At 39.0% G+C, this 21602-nt stretch overlaps 1 protein-coding gene across 13 annotated transcripts in view; it reads left to right on the top strand.

Annotated features, from left to right (window-relative positions):
• The window catches only part of AHI1 (Abelson helper integration site 1), a 231110-nt gene that overhangs the window by 40807 nt on the left and 168701 nt on the right, over positions 1-21602 (top strand). For all 13 annotated transcript variants that reach the window (XR_011388506.1, XR_011388507.1, XR_011388503.1 and 10 more), the window contains 7 exons: positions 126-307; positions 6442-6661; positions 7611-7803; positions 10694-10789; positions 18174-18359; positions 20853-21005; positions 21294-21426. Coding sequence is in view for 8 of the 13 variants with exons in the window: in XM_008263550.4 (XP_008261772.1) it covers positions 126-307; positions 6442-6661; positions 7611-7803; positions 10694-10789; positions 18174-18359; positions 20853-21005; positions 21294-21426 (1163 nt within the window). In the remaining 5 variants the exon portion in view is untranslated. The remainder of the gene's footprint in view (positions 1-125; positions 308-6441; positions 6662-7610; positions 7804-10693; positions 10790-18173; positions 18360-20852; positions 21006-21293; positions 21427-21602) is intronic.

The following is a 21602-nucleotide window of genomic DNA, read 5'->3' on the forward strand; positions in this document are numbered from 1 at the left end:
CCCAGCAGAAAATATTGACTTTGAAATTGTGTTTGCTTCTATGCACTGGTCATTCTCTTATAAAGTGAATAGTAAGTAATATAATAATATATTTGGAATGGCTTATCCTTGGATTTTATTTACAGTTCATTGACCATCTCTAATGACCCAGATGAAGGTGAACAAAAGAAGGAATCTCCAGTTGAAGCAGTTACTTCAGATTCTCATCAAGATGATGAAATAAACTCAATGGAACAAAACACAGAAGACAACATGCAAGAAAACATAAAACCTAAGCCCAAAAAAACAAAAAAGAAAGTTAAAGCAGGTTTGTTATCCAAAGTAAATGAAAAATTGTGTACCTTGGTAGAAACTTAATTTTAAGAAGCTTAGACCTTATAACTAAAACTAAAGGATATAATTGAAAATAACCCAATATAGAATATTTAGCACTTTTTCTTGGATTTGTCTAGATTAAAACATTCATTTATTTGTAACTGAGTCTATGGTGAGTTATATTTTTTGATTTAATTCAACTCAAGAATGATGTTGACTTTGTTGTTGCTAATGTGACATAGATTTCTTCTTTAAACCATTGAGTTTAGAGCCCTAAATGGTTAAGACACAGTTGTTGAAAGCTACAAATAGTCAACAGCCATAAACCTTTCAAATGTTCAGGCTACATCCCTCAGGCCAGCATAGTAACTTTGCAGTTCCTCAGCTATATTCAGTTTCTCCTTCCTCAACTTTCCTTTTTGCCTCTTGCTTTCTCTTGTCTTTTTTCTGATTACTTTTGTCTTACTTTACTTATTGTTGCCTTGTTAATCACTTGTTATATCTTTTTTATTTCAGTTTCTATTTAAGTAGCTTAAAAACTGGACCAATGTAGACAGTTTTCAAATTATGGTACATCTTTGTTAGAGGATACAGTGGGTAATGTTTTGTGGTTTCTTTAATTAAATTTTTAAAAACATTGTAGGGGTGGCCATTAGGCACAGTGAGTAAAGTGCTACTTGGCATATACATCCTATATCTAAGTTCAAGTCCTAGAGCTGCTTCTGATCCAGATTCCTAGTAATGTGCTCTCTAGGAAGGCAGCAGATCATGACTTAATATTTGGCTCCTGCCACCTATATGGAAGACCTGTACTGAGTTCCTGGCTCCTGACTTCAGTCTTGCCCAGCCCTGGCTGTTGCAGGCATTTGGAGAGTGAACAAGCAGATCAATGATCTCTGTCTCTCTGCCTTTCAAATAAAATGAAAATTGGAAAAACAAATAAAAAAACTCTGTTGAAGCACAATATGCATATAGAAAAATACACCTATGAGAAGTATACTATTTAGTGAATTTTCACAAACTCAGCATAACTGTAAAGACAACATCTATATCAAGAAACAGAACATCACCCAGAAACCCCCTCAGATCCAGTTACTTGCTCTATAAGAGTAAACCTGCCCTGACATCTGTTTGTTCTTTGCCTATTTTAATATGAATTGAGGGTCTGTGCTAAGTGGGCTAAGCCTCTTCTGCAGCACCAGCATCCTATATGGGCGCTGTTTCTAGTACTAGCTGCTCCTCTTCCAATCGAGCTCTCTGCTTATGGCCTGGGAAAGCAGTAGAAGATGGCCCAAGTGGTGGGGCCCCTGCACCTGTGTGGGAGAGCTGGAAGAAGCTCCTGGCTTCACATCGGACCATCTCGGGCTGTTGTGGCCATTTGGGGAGTGAGCCTGTGGATAGAAGACCCTTCTCTCTGTCTCTCCCTTTCTCTGTAATTTTCCTCTCAAGTAAATAAATAAAATCTTTTAAAAAATATTAATCAAATTATAAATACTGTGCTCTTTTTGACTAGCTTTTTAAAAATTTTTTAATTATTCAATTTTTTGGAGAGGCAGAGTGACAGAGATGGTATATTTCCTCCTTAAGTTTGGAAAGGAGTTGAATGTTTGACCTAGTTGTTAAGATGCCTGCATTCCACATCAGAATGCCTGTGATGCTGGCATCTCATATGGATGCTGCTTCAAGATGGAACCATTTCACTGCAGATCCAGCTTGCTGCTGATGTGCCTGGGAAAGTAGCAGAAGATGGCCCAAGTGATTAGGCTCCTGCACTCACTTGGGAGACCCTAAGGAACCTCCTGGCTCCTGGCTTTTGGCCCAGCTCCAGCCATTGAGGCCATTTGGGAATCAACCAATGGATGGAAGACCTTTCTCTATGTCTCTTCCTCTGTGTCACTCTTTCAAATGAATAAATAAATCTTTTTTTATTAAAAGAGATTGATTTAATAAGAAAGATTTCCATTTTTCTTATTTCATATGCATTTAAGGCTTTAAGTTTCTGTGCAAACACTACTTCAGTTGCAGCTCCCAAATTTTGATATTCTTTGGCCTCCTTATTCAATAAAAAGTATTGCATAATTTAATTTTTGTGATCATGTATTATTTAGATGTATGTTGTTTAGTTTCAGGCAGCAGATGATTTTCTTTATATATATATGTATGTATATATATATTTATTTATTTATTTGTAAGACAAAGAGATATCTAGCTACTGTTTCACTCCCCAAATGGCCACAACAATAGGGGCTGGACCAGGCAGAAGCCAGGAACCTGGAGCTCCATCTGCTCTTCTACCTGGATGGCAGGGTCCCAAGTACTTTGGTCATCCTCTGCTGCTTTCCAGGCACATTAGCAGGGAGCTGGATCAGAAGCAGAGAAGCTGGGACTCAAATTGGCTCTCCAGTAAGAGATGCTGGCATTGTAGGAGACAGCTTAACTCACTGCAACACAGCGCTGACCCCTGCAGATGATTTTCTAGTTACCTTTCTGTGACTGGTTTCTGTCTTCTGTTGTTTTCAGAGAAGTCTGAGTGCTATGAATGATTTTAATCTTTTGCGTGTACTGAGGCTTTCATAATGACCGTAGAGTCAGTTTTGGTAACTATTTAGTGCAGTGTTTGATGTGTGTCAGTTATATCAACTTTGTGTTCATCTCACAGATCTTTTTTTTTTGATTTACTGAGTCTGTCAGTTTTTGAGAAGGAAGTTAAAATTCTTTCTGTGATATCTTTTTTTATTTCTGTCAGTTTTTATTTATATATTTTGAAGCTGTGTTGTTAAATATATGCATATTTAAAAGTATTGTATCTTCCCTTAAAATGTACTTGGGTTTTGAGTTTGAACAATGTACTTATTTCCATCCTCTTGCTTATAATCTTCTTGTGTCCTTGTATTATGTGTATCATCTCATTATTTTCTGTCTGATCTATTTTGTGTTCCTTTTTCTCATTTTGAATTATTTTAATTATTTAAAAAAATTCTCCAATTAACTTATTATACATTCTTTACTATTTTTAGTTGTTACCTAGAAGAGCATTAAGTTTATTCTTGACTCATCCAGTCAGTCCACAATAAAATACACTCCCCCAGCACTATTAGAACAGTTACCAGTTTCACTGCATTCATCCCTCTCCTATTTTATGGGCTCTTACTGTTATGCATTTAGTTCTGCATATAACTGAGAATTCACTGATTTGTTATTTTTCACATTTGATATTTATTTACATTTACTCCAGAATTTACATGTTCCTTAATGAATTTCCAATTTTCCATTTTTCATCTGCTTAAAGAACTCAGTGTTTCTCTTAATGAAGGCTTGCTAATTCTGTCACATGTTATTGTCCAAAATTCCTTTACTTTTACCTTCATTTTGAGATGTTTACTAAAACAGATTTTTTTATTGTAAGTTATTTTATTTTGATATTTTACAGAAACAATACTTCTGTCTTCTGACTTAAATCGTTTCTGTTACCAGCTACAGTCTTGTTTCTATCCCTGTGCAGGGAATCTTTTTTTCCCCCCCGACTGGTTTCAGTGTTTTCTTATGAAGTGACTAAATCCGGTTTTTTTAGAATTTATCCTGCTTAGAGTTCATTGGTTGAAATTTTTTATCAGTTATCAAAAATTCTTTTCTATTATTCTAATATGGTTTCTTCAAAGTTTCCTTTTTGTAGACTGTGCTTTCAAATATATTAGTTGTTTTGAGTATATCCTCAAGTTTCTTAAATTATCTTTCTCCTGTATGTTTTTTTCTCCCATGATGCTTCAGTTTGGATTTTTGTATTGATTCTTCTTTTCAGTCATAAATCCTGTCTTTCTTTCTGTCCTTTGTGTCATTAGATCCATGTATTGAGTTCATAATTCAGACGTTGTATTTTTTCAGTTCCAGAATTTTTTATGGATTCTAATTATAGAAAAGTCTCCAGGTTTTTTGTTGTTGTTGTTGTTGTGTTAAGATTGATTTATTTATTTGAAAGGCAGAGTTTACAGAGAGAAAAAGAGAGGCAGAGACAGAGAGAGAGAGAGAGAGAGAGAGGGAGATCTTCCATCTGCTGGTTCGCTCAAATGGCCACAATGGCCAGAGCTGGGCTTGTCCGAAGCCAGGAGCTTCCTCTGGATCTCCCATGCAGATAGCAGGGGCCCAAGGACTTTGGCTGGCTTCTGCTGCTTTCCCAGGTGCATTAGCAGAGAGCTGCATCAGAAGTAGAGTAGCCGGACTTGAACCTACACCCATAGGAGATGCCAGTGTCACAGGCGTGGCTTTACCTACTACACCACAACACTGGCTCCAAGTCTCCAGTTTTAAAAACTATATTGCATTTATTTCCTTTTATTTTCTTAAGCATATTAATCATAGGTATTTTAATGTCCATATGCCAGTTTCAGTCTGCTGTATCATCTGTTTTCTTTTTTGATTACTGGTCATATAGTTTTGCCTCTTTTATGTCTAGTAACTTATTATATGCTAGACATTGTGAATGGAATCCTAGAGGCTCAGAAGATTCTTATCTTGTAATAGAGAAGGTTTTCTTATTTCTCTCTTAGGTAGATTGAGTGGGCAATGACTTTCTGTAATTGAGCTAGATCACAGCTGGATTGTAGTATTGCTGACTCTTACCTCTGATTCATTCTGTTCCTAGGATAAGGCCTCCCTTGTATTTCAAAGCAAGAGCCTGACATGTATTTGTCTCTTCAGCCCTAAAAGACTGGGAGATTCAGTTTTGTCCTTCAGTGCTTTTCAATTTAACCTTTAGCCTCTACAGCTTCAGAATTTGACACATAACTTGAGATGGTGACTGACCATGAGTTTGAGGGCCTTTCAGTTTCCAGTTTTGTCACTCCAGTCCCCTATGAGTACCGAACCTCTGTTTCTCTGCCTCCCAATAGTGGCTTTCTACCAAGAGTTCCACCTGGGTTTTCAACTTCTAGCCACACCCAGAACTGATAAGTGACCCCATGTGAAAAGTAGCTTTAAGTCCTTAATATAAACTGATGACACCCTAATTTAGGACTTCATCTTCACCAGTTTTGTTTCAGACCCCTGTGCGGTAGGTCGTGGTATCCTACCTCTCCAGCCACACCATAACCTCAGAATTCAGTTTTGTTAGGAAAATTGGCCATGCATTTGAGGCTCCTGAAGTCTCCAGTTTATTATTATTATTATTATTATTATTATTATTATTTTGACAGGCAGAGTGGACAGTGAGAGAGAGAGACAGAGAGAAAGGTCTTCCTTTGCCGTTGGTTCACCCTCCAATGGCCATCGCGGCCGGCGCGCTGCGGCTGGCGCACTGCGCTGATCCGATGACAGGAACCAGGTACTTATCCTGGTCTCCCATGGGGTGCAGGGCCCAAGTACTTGGGCCATCCTCCACTGCACTCCCTGGCCACAGCAGAGAGCTGGCCTGGAAGAGGGGCAACCGGGACAGAATCCAACGCCCCAACCGGGACTAGAACCCGGTGTGCCGGCGCCGCAAGGCGGAGGATTAGCCTAGTGAGCCGCGGCGCCGGCCTCCAGTTTATTATTAATGCCAGAGAACCACTAAAATTGTTGCTGGTTACTCTTTCTCCTAGCAGTGACCTCCTGCTTGAGTCAAACACTGATCCTTAGCCCACCCTGAGTCAGCAGATGTCCCCAGAGACAGAAACAGCTCTCTGTCCAGATTAGCTTACCTCTGAGTGATTCTTCTCTGGAATTTTAGTTCATGTAGTAGCAGTTGTTTCTGTATTTTTCCAATGCCTTTAAAATAAGATTTTTGTAATTAATTAGGCTTTTTCCGGTTTTTGATATCTGAAATGTTGACATGCTGCATCCTACTATATCCTAGGCAGAAGCAGAAATTCTGGTTATAAATTAACTAAGTAATGTATATTCCACTTAGAAAATACTCAGATAACATTACTTTTTGTCCTTGATTTGTTTTTTCTTTTTGTGTTATTCATTGATAAAAAAAATAAAAGATTCCTTACCAATTTTAAAGAATTAGTAAATGTGATATTTTACTCTTTAGTATATATTCTGCTACTATCTGGCATTTTCTTTTTCTTTAAAGTTAAGATTTCATTAAATGTAAATGTAACTATGTAAATAATCAATTATAACATTGATTTTCTTCTGTGAATGTAGTTTCAGATGATAATGAAGACATTGATGGTGATGGTGTTCATGAAATAACAAGCCGAGACAGCCCAGTTTATCCCAAATGTTTGCTTGATGATGACCTTGTCCTTGGAGTTTACATTCACCGAACTGATCGACTTAAATCAGATTTTATGATTTCTCACCCAATGGTAAAAATTCATGTCATTGATGAGAATACTGGCCAATATGTCAAGAAAGATGATAGGTAATTTTTTTAAATTGCATAGCTAACCCTTGAAGTTGAGACTGTCCACTGTAGAAGTCCTCTTTTCTGCCATAGGTAATTGAAAGTGAATGGGGATGGAGCTATGAATTTGTGTTAGAGAGAAATCTACTAGTTGTATATGTCCATCAAACAGTTAATATTGATCTTTGTGCTTTACAGAAGAAATAGAGAACATCTAAATTCAGTAACTTGTTTTAGATGGAGGGGAATAATTCATTTTAAATAGTGGAGAGGTGCTACCAAGCTTAATAACTAATTTATGACATAAACCTGGGTTGTGAATACCTTAAATTGTAGTATAAATGCTTTAGTTTTATAACTTAATATTTTTCTTTTGAAAATATGTTACGTGGACCGCAGGTGAGGTAAATGAATCTTGATTTTTTTTTCCCTGAGATTGCCTCTATAGCGAATACAGCTCGAAGGCCCACATAAAAAGTAAAATAAAATAAATTGAATAGAATTCCAAGAAATTATTTTCTTGGTAAGATGACAGGGAAGAGAAATACAAAGATTGCCCAAAAAGGATCATTCGTGTACAAAACAATTATGACAAAGAGGTTGCAATTTTGTGTTCATTTTATTTCACTAAATTTACTTTTTATCACAAGATTATTTAAAATTCTTAAGGTATTGCTTTTTTCTAGTTATGTATGGAGAAGGTATGATCATAACCTCTATATAATAAAATTTAATTTTATAAAACCAACTAGTATTAAATAAAGGGAAGACAATAGTAATGCACTTCTATCTTTAAGTCTTACAAAGTTTATAATTTTCTAAATGGACAGTAAAAAATATTTTCCATTTGTAGCATATGGCTATTCATTTTTTCTGGGTGACTTACCTTGTACACTATGAAGTTTTCCTCATCTTTTGTAATTTATCATGGATAATTGTGTTAATAGAAGTATCTTTCTTTGAACAGTGAACGGCCTGTTTCATCTTACTATGAGAAAGAGACTGTGGATTATATTCTCCCTATTATGACACAGCCATATGATTTTAAACAATTAAAATCAAGGCTTCCAGAGTGGGAAGAACAAATTATATTCAATGAAAATTTTCCCTATTTGCTTCGAGGTTTTGATGAGAGCCCTAAAGTCATCCTGTTCTTTGAGGTATGAATTGAATAGAGCAATTTAAAGTAAATTTTAGTTAATACTCAATAGCACAAATGTAAGCTGTTTTTCATAGTTCAGTAATGAAACAAAGTAATGTTAGAATTTAATTAATACATTTTGTGTTGTAATACACTTTGGAGATTTAGGTTGAGAGGCCTTTTTTTAAGCAGTGATAGTATGTTTGCTGAGCACTTACCAGTGCTAGTCATTAACCATTTGATCCACTGTATGTTATTTAGTCCTTACAGCAGTCCCATAATTACAGTGATAAGTCTGATCAAAATGAATACAACCCCCCATTCTTAACCCATTTCACAAAATATAAACTCATTTAACTGTCAGTCTCCCTGAGAATTATGTATATCACCTGTATAAGTAAAGGTAACATACATAAATAGGCCAGCGCTGCAGCTCACTAGGCTAATCCTCCGCCTGTGGCGCTGGTACCCCAGGTTCTAGACCCGGTTGGGGTGCTGGATTCTGTCTGGGTTGCTCCTCTTCCAGTCCAGCTCTCTGCTGTGGCCCGGGAATGCAGTGGAGGATTGCCCAATTGCTTGGGCCCTGCACTCCTCTTGGGAGACCAAGAGGAATTACCTGGCTCCTGGCTTCAGATCAGAACAGCGCGCCGGCCGTAGCGGCCATTAAGGGAGTGAACCAACGGAAAAGGAAGACTTTTCTCTCTGTCTCTCTCTCTGTCTCTGTCTGTCAAAAAAATTAAAAAAAAAAAAAAACCATACCTAGATCAATACAATGAAATATACAACCAAAAGTAGTGTAAAACTCCTTAGATGTGAAGGGTTAGTGGAGAACCAGAGCAGTCAGGGAAAGCTCTGTGGAACAGATGGCCTTAGACCTGGCTTGTCCTTCTAATCATTTTTCTAAGAAGAATATCAAGGAGCAGAGTACACAGGATTTACCAAAGTCACTCAGTTTATTTTTTTTTATTTTTATTTTTATGTTTTTTGACAGGCAGAGTTAGACAGTGAGAGAGAGAGAGAGAGACAGAGAGAAAGGTCTTCCTTTTTCCATTGTTTCATCCCTCAAGGGGCCGCTACGGCCGGCGCGCTGCACCGATCCGAAACCAGGAGCCAGGTGCTTCCTCCTGGTCTCCCATGCGGGTGCAGAGCCAAGGACTTGGGCCATCTTCCACTGCACTTCTGGGCCACAGCAGAGAGCTGGACAGGAAGAGGAGCAACTGGGACAGAATCCGGCGCCCCAACCAGGACTAGAACCCAGGGTGCTGGCACCGCAGAGGGAGGATTAGCCTAGTGAGCCGTGGCACCGGCCGACTTGGGCCATCTTCTACTGCTTTCCCAGGCCATAGCAGAGAGCTGGATCAGAAGTGGAACTGGGACTCGAATGGGCGCCCATAGGGGATGCCGGCACTGCAGGTGGTAGTTTATCCACTATGGCACAACACTGGCCCTGAGTTGCTTTTTTGATAATCCTTGACTTTCAGGTTTCCATGTGTACTTATGATAAAAATATTCTACCATTTACATCTGTGATTATGTTGGGTATGATGTGTATAGAGAGCTGTGATATTTTAAAAAGGTTGTAATTTGTATCTCAAAGAATATTTTCTTCCTCATAGAAATTTGTTTTTTTATAATGTTCTTTATGTTTATTTTAGTGTAAGAGATTTAAGAATGCTTGATTTTTTAGATTTATAAATACTTTGATTACTTCTTAATTTTTAACATAATGTGCTATTTTCTGTATGACTACTTTTTAATTTCAACACATTAAGGACTTAGTGAAGACAACTTTGATTGTATTGTTCAGAATTCCTTAAAGCTGTTATTGAATTTGTAAATACTTACCCTAAGGGAAAAATAACAGACCCATGTAGGTATGTGCACAAGGATATTTATTTCCACACTGTTTATAATAGCATAATTTTAAGAAGATAAAAGTATGTAAATTTCAGAGATTTGATTAAACAGATTATGATTTTTATTAAATTTATTACATTTATAACACATACTACCAGGCTACCATCAACATGATGATATTCTTGTGTATTTATTGACATGAAGAGATATATACTATATAGTATTTGCAAAAAAAAAGAGTGTATAGTAGTGACACTACTATAGTATAGTAGTGACATACATAATTTAGGAATACACAAAAAAATTTAGGTATGTACAAACCAGATGTCAATGGTAATTATCTGTGGGTCTGGATTATAAGTTGCTTTTCTTTATCATCATGTTTTTTAACTAAGCATATATTATATCTGAAACGAGATTGCAGTGTCTAGAATAGAGGGCTGAATAGAACCCATATTGTTTTTTAAGCAGTCTTCTATAAAGATTTGGTATTTCAACCGAGCTGTTGATAATCATTATTAGGTTCTAGGTAAAAGCCTATGACAAATACCTGGAATACAGTTTCTGTTGCAGATTTCGCAAATCAGTTAGCTTTAACATCCAGACAGGAAAGAGGTATGAAAGAAATCCTCTTAAGAAACCTAATTACCAATATCTATCCAAAGAGAAAACCCTCAACTTTAGAAAGGTGATCCAAGCAAGGACCAGAGATGGAACCATGAGCTTTTAAATAATCCTTTGAAATCTGCTCTGGTAACATAAAACATGATCAAGCTTAAGAATTATGTTCCTACTATATATGTGCTTGAAATGTATTCAAGGTACTTAATACTTTGCTTTGGTCTAAAAATTACTCTTAATAAAAGATTTATTAATAAGATATAAAATAACCAGAAAAATGGACCCTCACTAACTGGATGAGTCAGCTTTAAGTTGCATGAAATAAGATAAAAATATTTTTACTCATATTAATGATAATAAAATATTAATTATAATATTAAATTTTAGGTGTCCTAGTATTCTGAGAAGTAATTTTTAAAATTTATTTGCAGATTCTTGATTTCTTAAGTATGGAAGAAATTAAGAATAACTCTGAGGTTCAGAACCAGGAATGTGGCTTTCGGAAAATTGCCTGGGCATTTCTTAAGGTACGTTTTTCACTTATTTTAACACTTTTAAAATAATCTTTAAATCTGATTGTCTCCTTTTCCCCAAGTCAGTTTGTTTTCATATAAGGACTAATGATCTAAGGTGAGATTGCAGATTGCAATGATGTTCATTGTTAACTCATTCAAATCTTCATATATTGATTGATTGCTTAATATGTGAGTGTTATACTATTTGGCTTTGAAAATTCATTGTTAAAAAAGATAAAGAATGGCCGGCGCCGCAGCTCATTAGGCTAATCCTCTGCCTGCGGCGCTGGCACAGCGGGTTCTAGTCCCGGTCAGGGCGCCGGATTCTGTCCCAGTTGCCCCTCTTCCAGGCCAGCTCTCTGCTGTGGCCAGGGAGTGCAGTGGAGGATGGCCCAAGTACTTGGGCCCTGCACCCCATGGGAGACCAGGAGAAGCACCTGGCTCCTGCCTTCAGATCAGCATGGTGCACCGGCCGCAGCGTGCCGGCCGCGGTGGCCATTGAAGGGTGAACCAACAGCAAAGGAAGACCTTTCTCTCTGTCTCTCTCTTTCATTGTCCACTCTGCCTGTCAAAAAAAATAAAAAAATATATTAAAAAAAAAAAAGATACAGAAGCCCTGCCATCCTTATTCAGCCCAACACATACTTATTAAGTCCTCTCTGTATATCAGCCACTGTTCTCGTCACTGTTGTTCTCTATAGAGAAGATAGATTTCTTGAATTCATATCAAAAAAGTAATTGGCTATATAGTTTAGTGAGAAGTTTTATAAATACTGTGAAAAGGAATGGGGTGGGTGATGGAAATAAGGGTCACGTGAGGCCAAGGAAAGGTTTCCTAAGGGAGAGACAGCTAACCTGAGAATTAGCAAGAGGGTGACCACAGGGAAGAGTTCCTGGTTCAGGGTATCATATGCAAAGACCTTAATATGGGAAATAGCAAAGTTGGCTCGGATAACCAATACAAAGGTGCTGAATTTGGAGGACAGAGGTTGATGGGCAGAGTGGTACAGGAAGAGGTGAATGCAGTTTTGATTATGTAGTATCTTCTAAGCTGTTACAGCAACAAGAAGCCATTACAGAATTTTAAAGAGCAAGGACAGGCTATGATAGCATTTTATTTAATTTTATCTTATTTTTAAAAAGATTCGTTTATTGATATATTTAAAAGGCAGAATAGCAACAGGAGACTAAGAGCGAATCTCCCATCTGGTGGTTCACTCCCCAAATGCCAGAAACAGCCAAAAGTAGGCCAGACTGAAGCCAGGAGCCAGGAACTCCATCCTGCTCTCCTGTATAGGTTGGAGGGACCCAAATGCTTGGGTTATCATTTGCTGCTTTCCCAGGCACATTAGCAGAGAGCTGGCTCAGAAGTGGAGTGGCCAGGACTTGAACTGACAGTCTGATATGGAATGCTAGCATTGCAAAAGGCAGGTTAGCCCTAGCCTGCTGTGCCATAATACTTGCCCCATGATAACATTTTAAACAAAAGGATGAGTAATCTGAATTATATTTCAGAATGATTACCCTAATATATGGAGAATGATTAGAGAGGGAGCAAATGTAGGTATTAGAAAATGAAGTTAGGGAATAGTTGCAGTAGTCCAGTGCAAAATGGCTGTGTCTTCAACTTGGAAGAGATGAAAAACATGGATAGATTGATGTTTATTCCTCGTATCCTTTATTTCTGACTTCAAATCCAAATTTGAATTGTGAAAATTTTGAGTAATTATTCCATTTTTTACCATCTTACAAAAATGTTTTCATTTGTCCAACCATCCATTCAACAAATATTTATTAAATGTCTCTGAAATGCAAGGCAGTCTGCCAAATAAAGAGCATTCATAGATAAATTCGGCACTACATTGCCCTGATTAGGATTATATGTAAGTATATTACCTACGTGATCATGTGCTGTAGAGTAGATGCTGTAAAAACCCAGTTAAGGAATTTAATCCACACTGGGGGTTAGTGAGAAACTTTAATAGGGATGTAGTTAGAGTCTTGTATCAACCTGGCCCAGTTGATGCAGTATTTAATGTTAGCATTCTATCATATAGACCTTTTTCTAAACCCTCTCCCATACTAATTTAGAGGAAAAACAAACCAAAATTCCCATACAGTGGCAAACGTTGTTTTCTTGTGGCTTTTTTAAGAAACTGTTTTGATTCCTTCTGTGCTATTGTTTGTGCAGACCTGCAGTGTTTACTGTATCTATTGTACTTAGGAGACAATAATGTATTCCATAGCATTTTTACTTACAAGTATTATACAGGTTTTTAATTTATTTATCCATCTTAAGCCTTTAGCAGAAATGGCAATCAAGAATTCTCCTTTATCCCAACCCTCCCTCCACCATAAAGGGTAAGGTATTCTGTGTGCTTCCCTTATTATAATATGAATGTGTACCCTTCATTTTCAGAATCAGTTGTAACTTACTTTTGCTAAATTTGTTGAACATTTTAGTTCTTATTTTACAAGATCTCTGCATTTAATATATCACTCCATTGATACTCTCAATTCCATAGTATCACCAGCTCTCAAGCATTTTTTTTTTTTCATAGTGGAAAGTAGAAGTAGCAAAGTTTATTGGGGTAGGGACATCCGCAAGAATGGATGGGCACCTCTCCAGAGAGGACCTGAGAGAGAGTGCAGTCGCTCAGACATGGGAGGGAGCAAGGTTACATGGTTGAGTGGAGAGATTACACCTGGCCAGGCAGGCGGGCGACTCAGCATAGAGGCAGAGGGCTGAGCGTGCTGTCCATTTGAGGCCGGGGGTTTTTAAGGAGATGGGTCTCTGTCTTCACACATTTCCTCCTGAAACAAAGGATTTTATGGCTGTAAATATTAAGAAGCTCCTATCTGAGTTTTCCCTTGAAGGTATCAGACAGGAGGAAGCCTAGCTGGCGCCATCCTGGGTTCAGAGGAAGAGGAGCAGGACCCCCTAGAGAATGGGGATCCGGAGCAGGGTATTTGAAATGCAGATACTGGGCTGCATCTGGGAAATTGTAGAAGATTTGTCAGGCAGAAGGGGCGGGGACCCCCACCTGGCAGGTTATCAGGTAGAAGGGGGCAGGGCAGGATGTGAACACTGGGCTGCCCCTGAAACATTATCGGGATGACTTTGAGATGTAGATGCATATGCTGGACGTAGAAGTCTTCTCTTTAGGCCTTTGTCATACACACATAAGCTCATACCTAACTTCCTACCTAACATTCCCCCCTCAAGAGGGAATACCCAAAATTCTTCTTTGGGATTATGGGTGGAGTTCCGTTTTCTGTAACTTCTTCGAAGCTGGCATGTGGGTGTCGAGGGGGATTTGGGTATTTCCTCTTGCTATCTGTCATATGGTGTGTGACAGTGGCCTTGGAAAGACTGTCCTGCTTGGTCCAGAGGGCTGCTCAGGTCGTCCAGTGGAATGGGCTGGAAGCCTTGTCTGACGACCATTTGGAGTTTGACAGCTTTTAGTCTGTTAGAGACAAAACAAACAAGGGCATTAAAAATACATGGTCCAAAGAGAAGCAGCAAGATTACAGAAGTTATTGGGCCAAGGAGAGGAAATAGCCAGGATTTCCATGACCAGATGTCAGGCCAGAAATCCCAGCCCTGCTTGGCCTGGTCCTGGAGCTGTTTGGCTTTATCCAGGAAAAGTTCATACTTTTCATACAGATTTGGGTCTGTACTTGTCCAGTCTGATTGACCCAGAGACAACATTCTTCCTGGAACATGGCACAGATACCTCCTGAAGCAGCAGTTAGCATGTCCAATATTTCTTTCTTTCATAACCTGTTGTGACTTCTGCACACCTTCTTCAACTTACTTGAAACATTCCATCATTTCCATTCCAGTCTAGAGTAAACTAGCCATCAGGATAAAGTCATTCTTACAAACCATGTCCTTTCCTTATTAAAAAAAAAACTCTTTCCTTCTTAACCTTTCTTACCAAGAACACTCTTTCCTTCTAAACCTTTCTTACCAAGCACACATTTCTATACTTGTGATGTTTTCCATAGAGCCTGGTTGGCTCTTTCTACCTTACTGGAAGACTGAGGTCTCCATGCAGAGTGAAGGGCCGTGTTATTCCTAAGGCCTTACAAATCCCTTGTGTAACCTGGGAGATGAGGGAAGGCCCATTGTCGCTTTGTAAAGATTTTGGGAGACAAAAGCGTGGAATAACTTCCTTCAGGAGAGTTTTGGTTACTTCCTGAGCTCTTTTAGTTCTGGTTGGGAAGGCTTCTACCCATCCAGTAAAGGTGTCTGTAAGTACAAGCAGGTACCTATAGCCTTGACAGAGTGGCTGGCATCTGTGTAAAATCTATTTGCCAGTCCTCCCCGGGTTAAGTTCCCTTTTGCTGTATAGACCCCTGGGAGTTATTTTCTCTTGTCCTTACCTAGTTCTAGAGCTCTGGTTAAGTGATCAGTTCTGCTAACTGAGAAAAAGTTCCTGGGGGCAGAGGACGCTTCAATAACGTGCCATGCCGTAACTGATGTATACCCTGAGAAGCAGGTCCCGTCTGACAAAGCTGCTTCCATCTATGAACCAAACTTAATCTGTTAGTCAGGGGGCTGTCTTTTAGGTCCCTTCTGCTGGCATAGATCAAGCCTATAGTCTTAGCAGAGGACTGGAGGGGACCACTTTCCCCCTGGGTTAGAGTAAAGCAATGCCTTATTTTTACCTGAGGGTTTTTTAGAAGGAGGACCTGATAGCTCTCAAGCATTTTAATGGCATACAGAAAGCTTGTGAATATCTAGTGAGAGAATTAAATGTAGAGAAAAGGTGACTAGGATAAAAATTTATCTGCAAGAAAGTGCCATGAATCAACTTAAAATTCAAATGTTTTATTATACCTCTCTATTGCTTCTGAAGGATAGCTTGATTAATTATAAAGTTATTATGGTAGTTCAAATTACACTTGATCCCAGCTCCCAGCTATGCCTTCAGGCACTTTTAATGCTTTTAGCACATACAGATGACATTCCTTTAAATTATAACTAAGCCTCATTTGTTTGAGCTTTTCATTATATAAAATAACCATAATGGCAGGGGCTTGACTGGATCTCAGCTATCAACTAATTCTAAGTAGCATGCTAATACACACTAAATTACCTGGTATATATTAAAAGAGTTTACAGAATCACAGTAATAAAGCTTTGAACAGATGGTAGAAGGGTTTTTCAAGGGAGTCTGTAATGATTAATACTCTATACTGGAACTTTTTTTTTTTTTAAAGTATCAGATTGAAAGGCAGAGTCAAAGAGAGAGGAGGGGAATGATGGGGGTGTGTGAAAGAGATTTTTCCATCTGCTGGTTCACCCCCCAGATGGCTGTAAGGGCTGTGGTTGGGGCAGGGTGAAGCCAGGTGCCAGAAATTCCATCCAGGTCTCCCATGTAAGTGGCAGGGACCCAAGTACTTGGGACGTCTGCTGCCTTCCCAGAAGCATTAGCAGGGAGCTGGATTGGAAGCGCAGCACCTGGGCTCAAACTGGGGCTCCTGTGTGGAAAGCTGGCAGGACAGCCTGCTGAGCCACAACCCCAGTCCTGTGCCTGAACTTTTTGACCCAGTTTGAAACTATCCCTCACACCTTCTGTCATCTGATACCCACCGCATCACTCTTCAGCTTATAACCCCCATTGGCCGTACATCCTTTACTAGGGGGTTGAGAGAAAAGATGGGCTATATTTTTGTATTCTTTGTTTCCTTGTTGATGCATCATTCCTAATCTCAGTACAGTCTGGTTTTTTCTGTGCACTAAAGCATCTCCAGCCATATCACTGATGACTTTTGTTTGCTGAATTTTTCAGTTGTTATTTTATGTGTATTTAGTACATTACTGTCTTAACACTCTGTTTCCTTAGCTTTTTTGATACCATCCTTTTCTGATTTCCTTTTGCAATTCTTTCAGATCTTTTATGGCCTTCTACCTACCTCTTTAATATCAGTCTTACTCATAGTTTCATTCTTAACTTTCTTGGATCTACTTTTTTTCTGTATCTTAGATTTATAAATGCAGTTACCTAATGGACATTTCACTACATGACCCATATATATTTTAAATTCTTTCTTTCCCCTTTTCTCTCCACTAAATTGGTAGGTAGTACTGCTACCATCTGCCCAGTCTCCCAAATTTATGACCTTGGAGTTGCATGTCTGTTTTGGTAGACACAAATCCCATATAGCTGTTTGAATTCAAATAATTAAAATTAAATTGGAAAAAAAAAAAAAAAAAACTGGCTTCGGATTGGTGCAGTGTGCCGGCCATAGTGGCCATTTCGGGAGTGAACCAATGAAAAAGGAAGACCTTTCTCTCTGTCTCTCTCTCTCTCACTGTCTAACTCTGCCTGTCAAAAAAAAAAAAAAAAAAAAAAATTAAATTGAGGGACTGCTACTGTGGCATAGCAGGTAAAGTTGCTCCTGTAGTGCTGGCCATCCCATATGGGCTCTGGTTCGAGTCACAACTGCTCCACTTCCAGTCCAGCTCTCTGCTATAGCCTGAGAAAGCAGTGGAAGATGGCCCAAATCTTTGGACCCCTGCACCCATGTGGGAGACCCAGAAGAAGCTCCTGGCTTTGGATTGGCGCAGCCATTGCAACCATCTGGGAAGTGAACCAGTGGATAGAAGACCTCTCTCTCTGTCTCTGCCTCTCTAATAAATAAATAAATCTTAAAAAAAAAAAAATACTGTTACTGAGAGCAGACATTTAGCCTGCTGGTTAAGATGCCTGTGTCCCACATTGGAGTGCCTGGGTTCAAATCCCAGCTCTTGCTCCTGACTTCAACTTCCTGCCAATTCAGACCTTGGGACACAGTGATGATGGTTAAACTAATTGGGTTTCTGACCCCATGTAGAAAAACTGGTTCCTGGCTCATGGCTCCAGCCCCAGCCTTGCCGTAGTTGTTAAGGGCATTAGGGAAGAGAAGCAAAGGATGGGAGGACTCTCCCTCTCTCTCTCCCTCTCCCTCCCTCCCTTCCCCTGAATTTTCCTCAAATAGATTAATTAAATAATAAAAATACTGATATTAAGCAAATGGAAAATGTGTGTTTAAATATACCGCTTAATCTTTGTTGTTATTATTTCAAACAAATATGTATTGATCACCCCTTTGTGCAAAGTGACTTCTGGCACATTAATGTAAATGTTTTACCTACAGTCTGATGTTGTACAGTTGAGAAGAGAGCTATCAGGAAAATATTTTAAGTCATTTGAATTACCTTTTGTGAAAATGATCTGGAACTGTGCTTAACCAACTATGTCAATGTTCTTTGCTTTACAAATCTAAGGAATTTTAATTATGCCATGTTCAAATCTTTTAAAATAGATTTTGACTATATTGTCAGCTTTATTGGATATGTTAATTTTCTGTGAAGGTAACATTTTATGTGAATTCTTATTTTAAGCTTCTGGGAGCCAATGGGAATGCAAACATCAACTCAAAACTTCGCTTGCAGCTGTATTACCCACCTACTAAACCTAGATCCCAGTTAAATGTTGTTGAGGTGTTTGAATGGTGGTCAAAATGTCCCAGAAATCGTTATCCATCAACATTGTATGTAACTGTGAGAGGATTGAAAGTTCCAGACTGTGTAAGTAATATCACATATGAATGTGTATTCTTTATTGCTGAAATTAAATTGTGATGTAATATTTTCTATTTATAAGAGATACCATTTCTAAAATTTTTTTTAAATTTTTTTGACAGGCAGAGTAGATAGTGAGAGAGAGGGACAGAGAGAAAGATCTTCCTTTGCTGTTGGTTCACCCTCCAATGGCCGCTGCGGCCGGCGTGCTGCGGCCGGCGCACCGCACTGATCCGATGGCAGGAGCCAGGTACTTATCCTGGTCTCCCATGGGGTGCAGGGCCCAAGTACTTGGGCCATCCTCCACTGCACTCCCTGGCCACAGCAGAGAGCTGGCCTGGAAGAGGGGCAACCGGGACAGAATCCGGCGCCCCGACCGGGACTAGAACCCGGTGTGCCGGTGCCGCAAGGCGGAGGATTAGCCTAGTGAGCCGCGGCACCGGCTAAAATTATTTTTAAATGATAGTTTAGTAGAAAGGTACCTTGAGAGATTATATATTGAGTCTGGAATAGTTGATACTTAAAAGATACTTAAATTAATTTTTTAAAATATTGAATGCATACTTCAGTGTTGGGAAAAATACTTTGTTATTATTGGCTTTTAAAAATTAAAGATAAGAGGATAGCTTAAAACTGGGCTTGACAAATATTTTCCAGTGAAGGGCCAGATCAGTAAGTATTTTGTGGCATGAAAGTAGCTACATAGACATAGGTATACAGTAACTAAACAGACAGGCATGAAATGTCCCAGTAAAACTTTTGCAAAAACAGTCAACAGTCCAGCTTTGGTTTATGGGTGGTTTGCTGACCCCTGACTTACAGGTGTATTTTTCACAGTAGGTTTACTGGTTTTATTTTACTGGTTTTATTTTAAAACCAGTAATTTTCCTGCTGCTGTTTTCATAGATTAATATTACAAATGATCTTAGGAAAATATCAGTCCTAAAAATAAAAATTTTTTGCTTTTGTCTTATTATAAGACATTAATCTTTTAAGTAAGTTGCACATTCTATAGCTAGTATTATATACTGTGCCTTCAGGGTGTGAATGGAGTAAAATAAAATTTATCACTAAGAAATGAGAATTTAAAAACCTTTGGATTTTTATGATATTAGTTTTATGATTTTAAAACCAAAGGTACCATAATATTTCAGAACCACAGCCTAATATCTATTTTAGGTATTGCTAAGGAAGTGAAAGGCATTTGGCATGGTGGTTAAGATGCTGCTTGGGATGCCCACATCCCATATCCATGTGCCTGGATTCAAGTACCAGCTCTGCTTCTGATTCTAGCATCCTGCTAGTGCACACTATAGGATGCAACAGGTAAAGGCTAAAGAGCTTGGGTCTCTGCCATCCCAGATGGAGTTCTTGCTAGACCTAGTTGGAGCTCTTGGCTTTTGGCTTCAGTCTGGTCCAGCCCTGACTGTTGTAGGCACTTGGGAAGTGAACCAGTGGATAGCCGATCTCCATCTCTGCCAAATTAAAAGAAGGAAAAAGGGAAAGAAGAATGGAGAGGGACAGAGTTATTAAAACCATTTTATGTAGCTTTGGAATCATGTTTTTGCTTCAGACTTTTTTTTTTTTTTTTTTTTTTTTGACAGGCAGAGTGGACAGTGAGAGAGAGAGACAGAGAGAAAGGTCTTCCTTTGCCGTTGGTTCACCCTCCAATGGCCGCCGCGGCCAGCGCGCTGCGGCCGGCGCACCGCGCTGATCCGATGGCAGGAGCCAGGAGCCAGGTGCTTTTCCTGGTCTCCCATGGGGTGCAGGGCCCAAGCACCTGGGCCATCCTCCACTGCACTCCCGGGCCACAGCAGAGAGCTGGCCTGGAAGAGGGGCAACCGGGACAGAATCCGGCGCCCCGACCGGGACTGGAACCCGGTGTGCCGGCGCCGCTAGGCGGAGGATTAGCCTAGTGAGCCGCGGCGCCGGCTCTTTGCTTCAGACTTTTAAAACCTTTTTGTAGGACTGTAGTATCAATCAAGCAGCTTTTGTTTATTGTAATATTGTACAAATAAAAGTAGATTTTTTTTTCTAGATTGCATTTTGAAAAAAATTTACATTTTAAAAATATTTATTTATTTTCACCTAATTGAAAGGCAGAGTAACAAAAAGAGAGAAAGCAGGAGATAGACAGGGAGAGAGAGATGGATCTTCAGGCACTGGATCACTCCCCCAAGTACTTAGGGGAGTCAGGACTAGACCATGCCAAAGCCAGGAGCTCAGAACTCCATCCATGTCTCCTGCATTGATGGCAATAGATCTAAGTACTTAAGCCATTTTCTGCTGCCTCCCAAGATGTATTAGCAAGAAGCTGGATTGGAGTGATGGTGCTGGGATCCCAACTAGCACTCCAGCATGAGATAGTGGGCATTGCAAGCAGTGAATTAAACAGCTGTGCCACCACACTCACCCCTGAGTATTTTAAAGACAGTGTGTGCTAGAATAGAGAAAAAGGGAAACACGATAAAAGTTTTCTCATTTATTTTTGACATTTAGATAAAGCCATCTTACCGTTCTATGATGGCTCTTCAGGAAGAAAAAGGTAAACCTGTGTATTGTGAGCGTCACCATGAGTCAACTTCCGTTGAGACAGAACCTGGATTAGAGGATTCAAAGGAAGTGGTAAAGTGGAAACGACTGCCTGGGCAGGTGAGGTGTATAACTTTACACTATATACTACTTAAATGTTATATTCATATTATAGATAAATTCAGTACCAGTTAGGCATGAAAAAGAGATTACTTGATTTTATGGAGAACTGATTGTTTAGAAAGTAATTTACTATAATTTTTCATCATTCTGTTAACTTGCTTTTCTCTTCCTCTGTGTCACAGTAAAGGGGCTTAAAAAAACAAAATCTGCTAAATTTCAAGTCATGAACCAACTTTTGCATTTTAATATTCACTGATTTGTACTTTTTAAATGCATGTTTTTTAGGCTTGCCGTATCCCAAACAAGCACCTCTTCTCACTAAATGCAGGAGAACGAGGATGTTTCTGTCTTGATTTCTCCCACAATGGACGGATATTAGCAGCAGCCTGTGCCAGCCGTGATGGCTACCCAATTATATGTGAGTGATAATCCATGCTGTGTAATCTGATGGTAGTCTGTGTGGAAGACATTCTTTGTTTCTTTTTAAATTCATTGAAATCGTAATTTGACTAATCCCCAATTAAACAGTTTTCTTCAAATAAAGAAGCAAGTGTTTTTATAATAATTTTGCCACTTTTCGAATAAGAAAGGGAA

Source organism: Oryctolagus cuniculus, chromosome 5 (assembly GCF_964237555.1).
Source record: "Oryctolagus cuniculus chromosome 5, mOryCun1.1, whole genome shotgun sequence".
NCBI lineage: Eukaryota > Metazoa > Chordata > Mammalia > Lagomorpha > Leporidae > Oryctolagus > Oryctolagus cuniculus.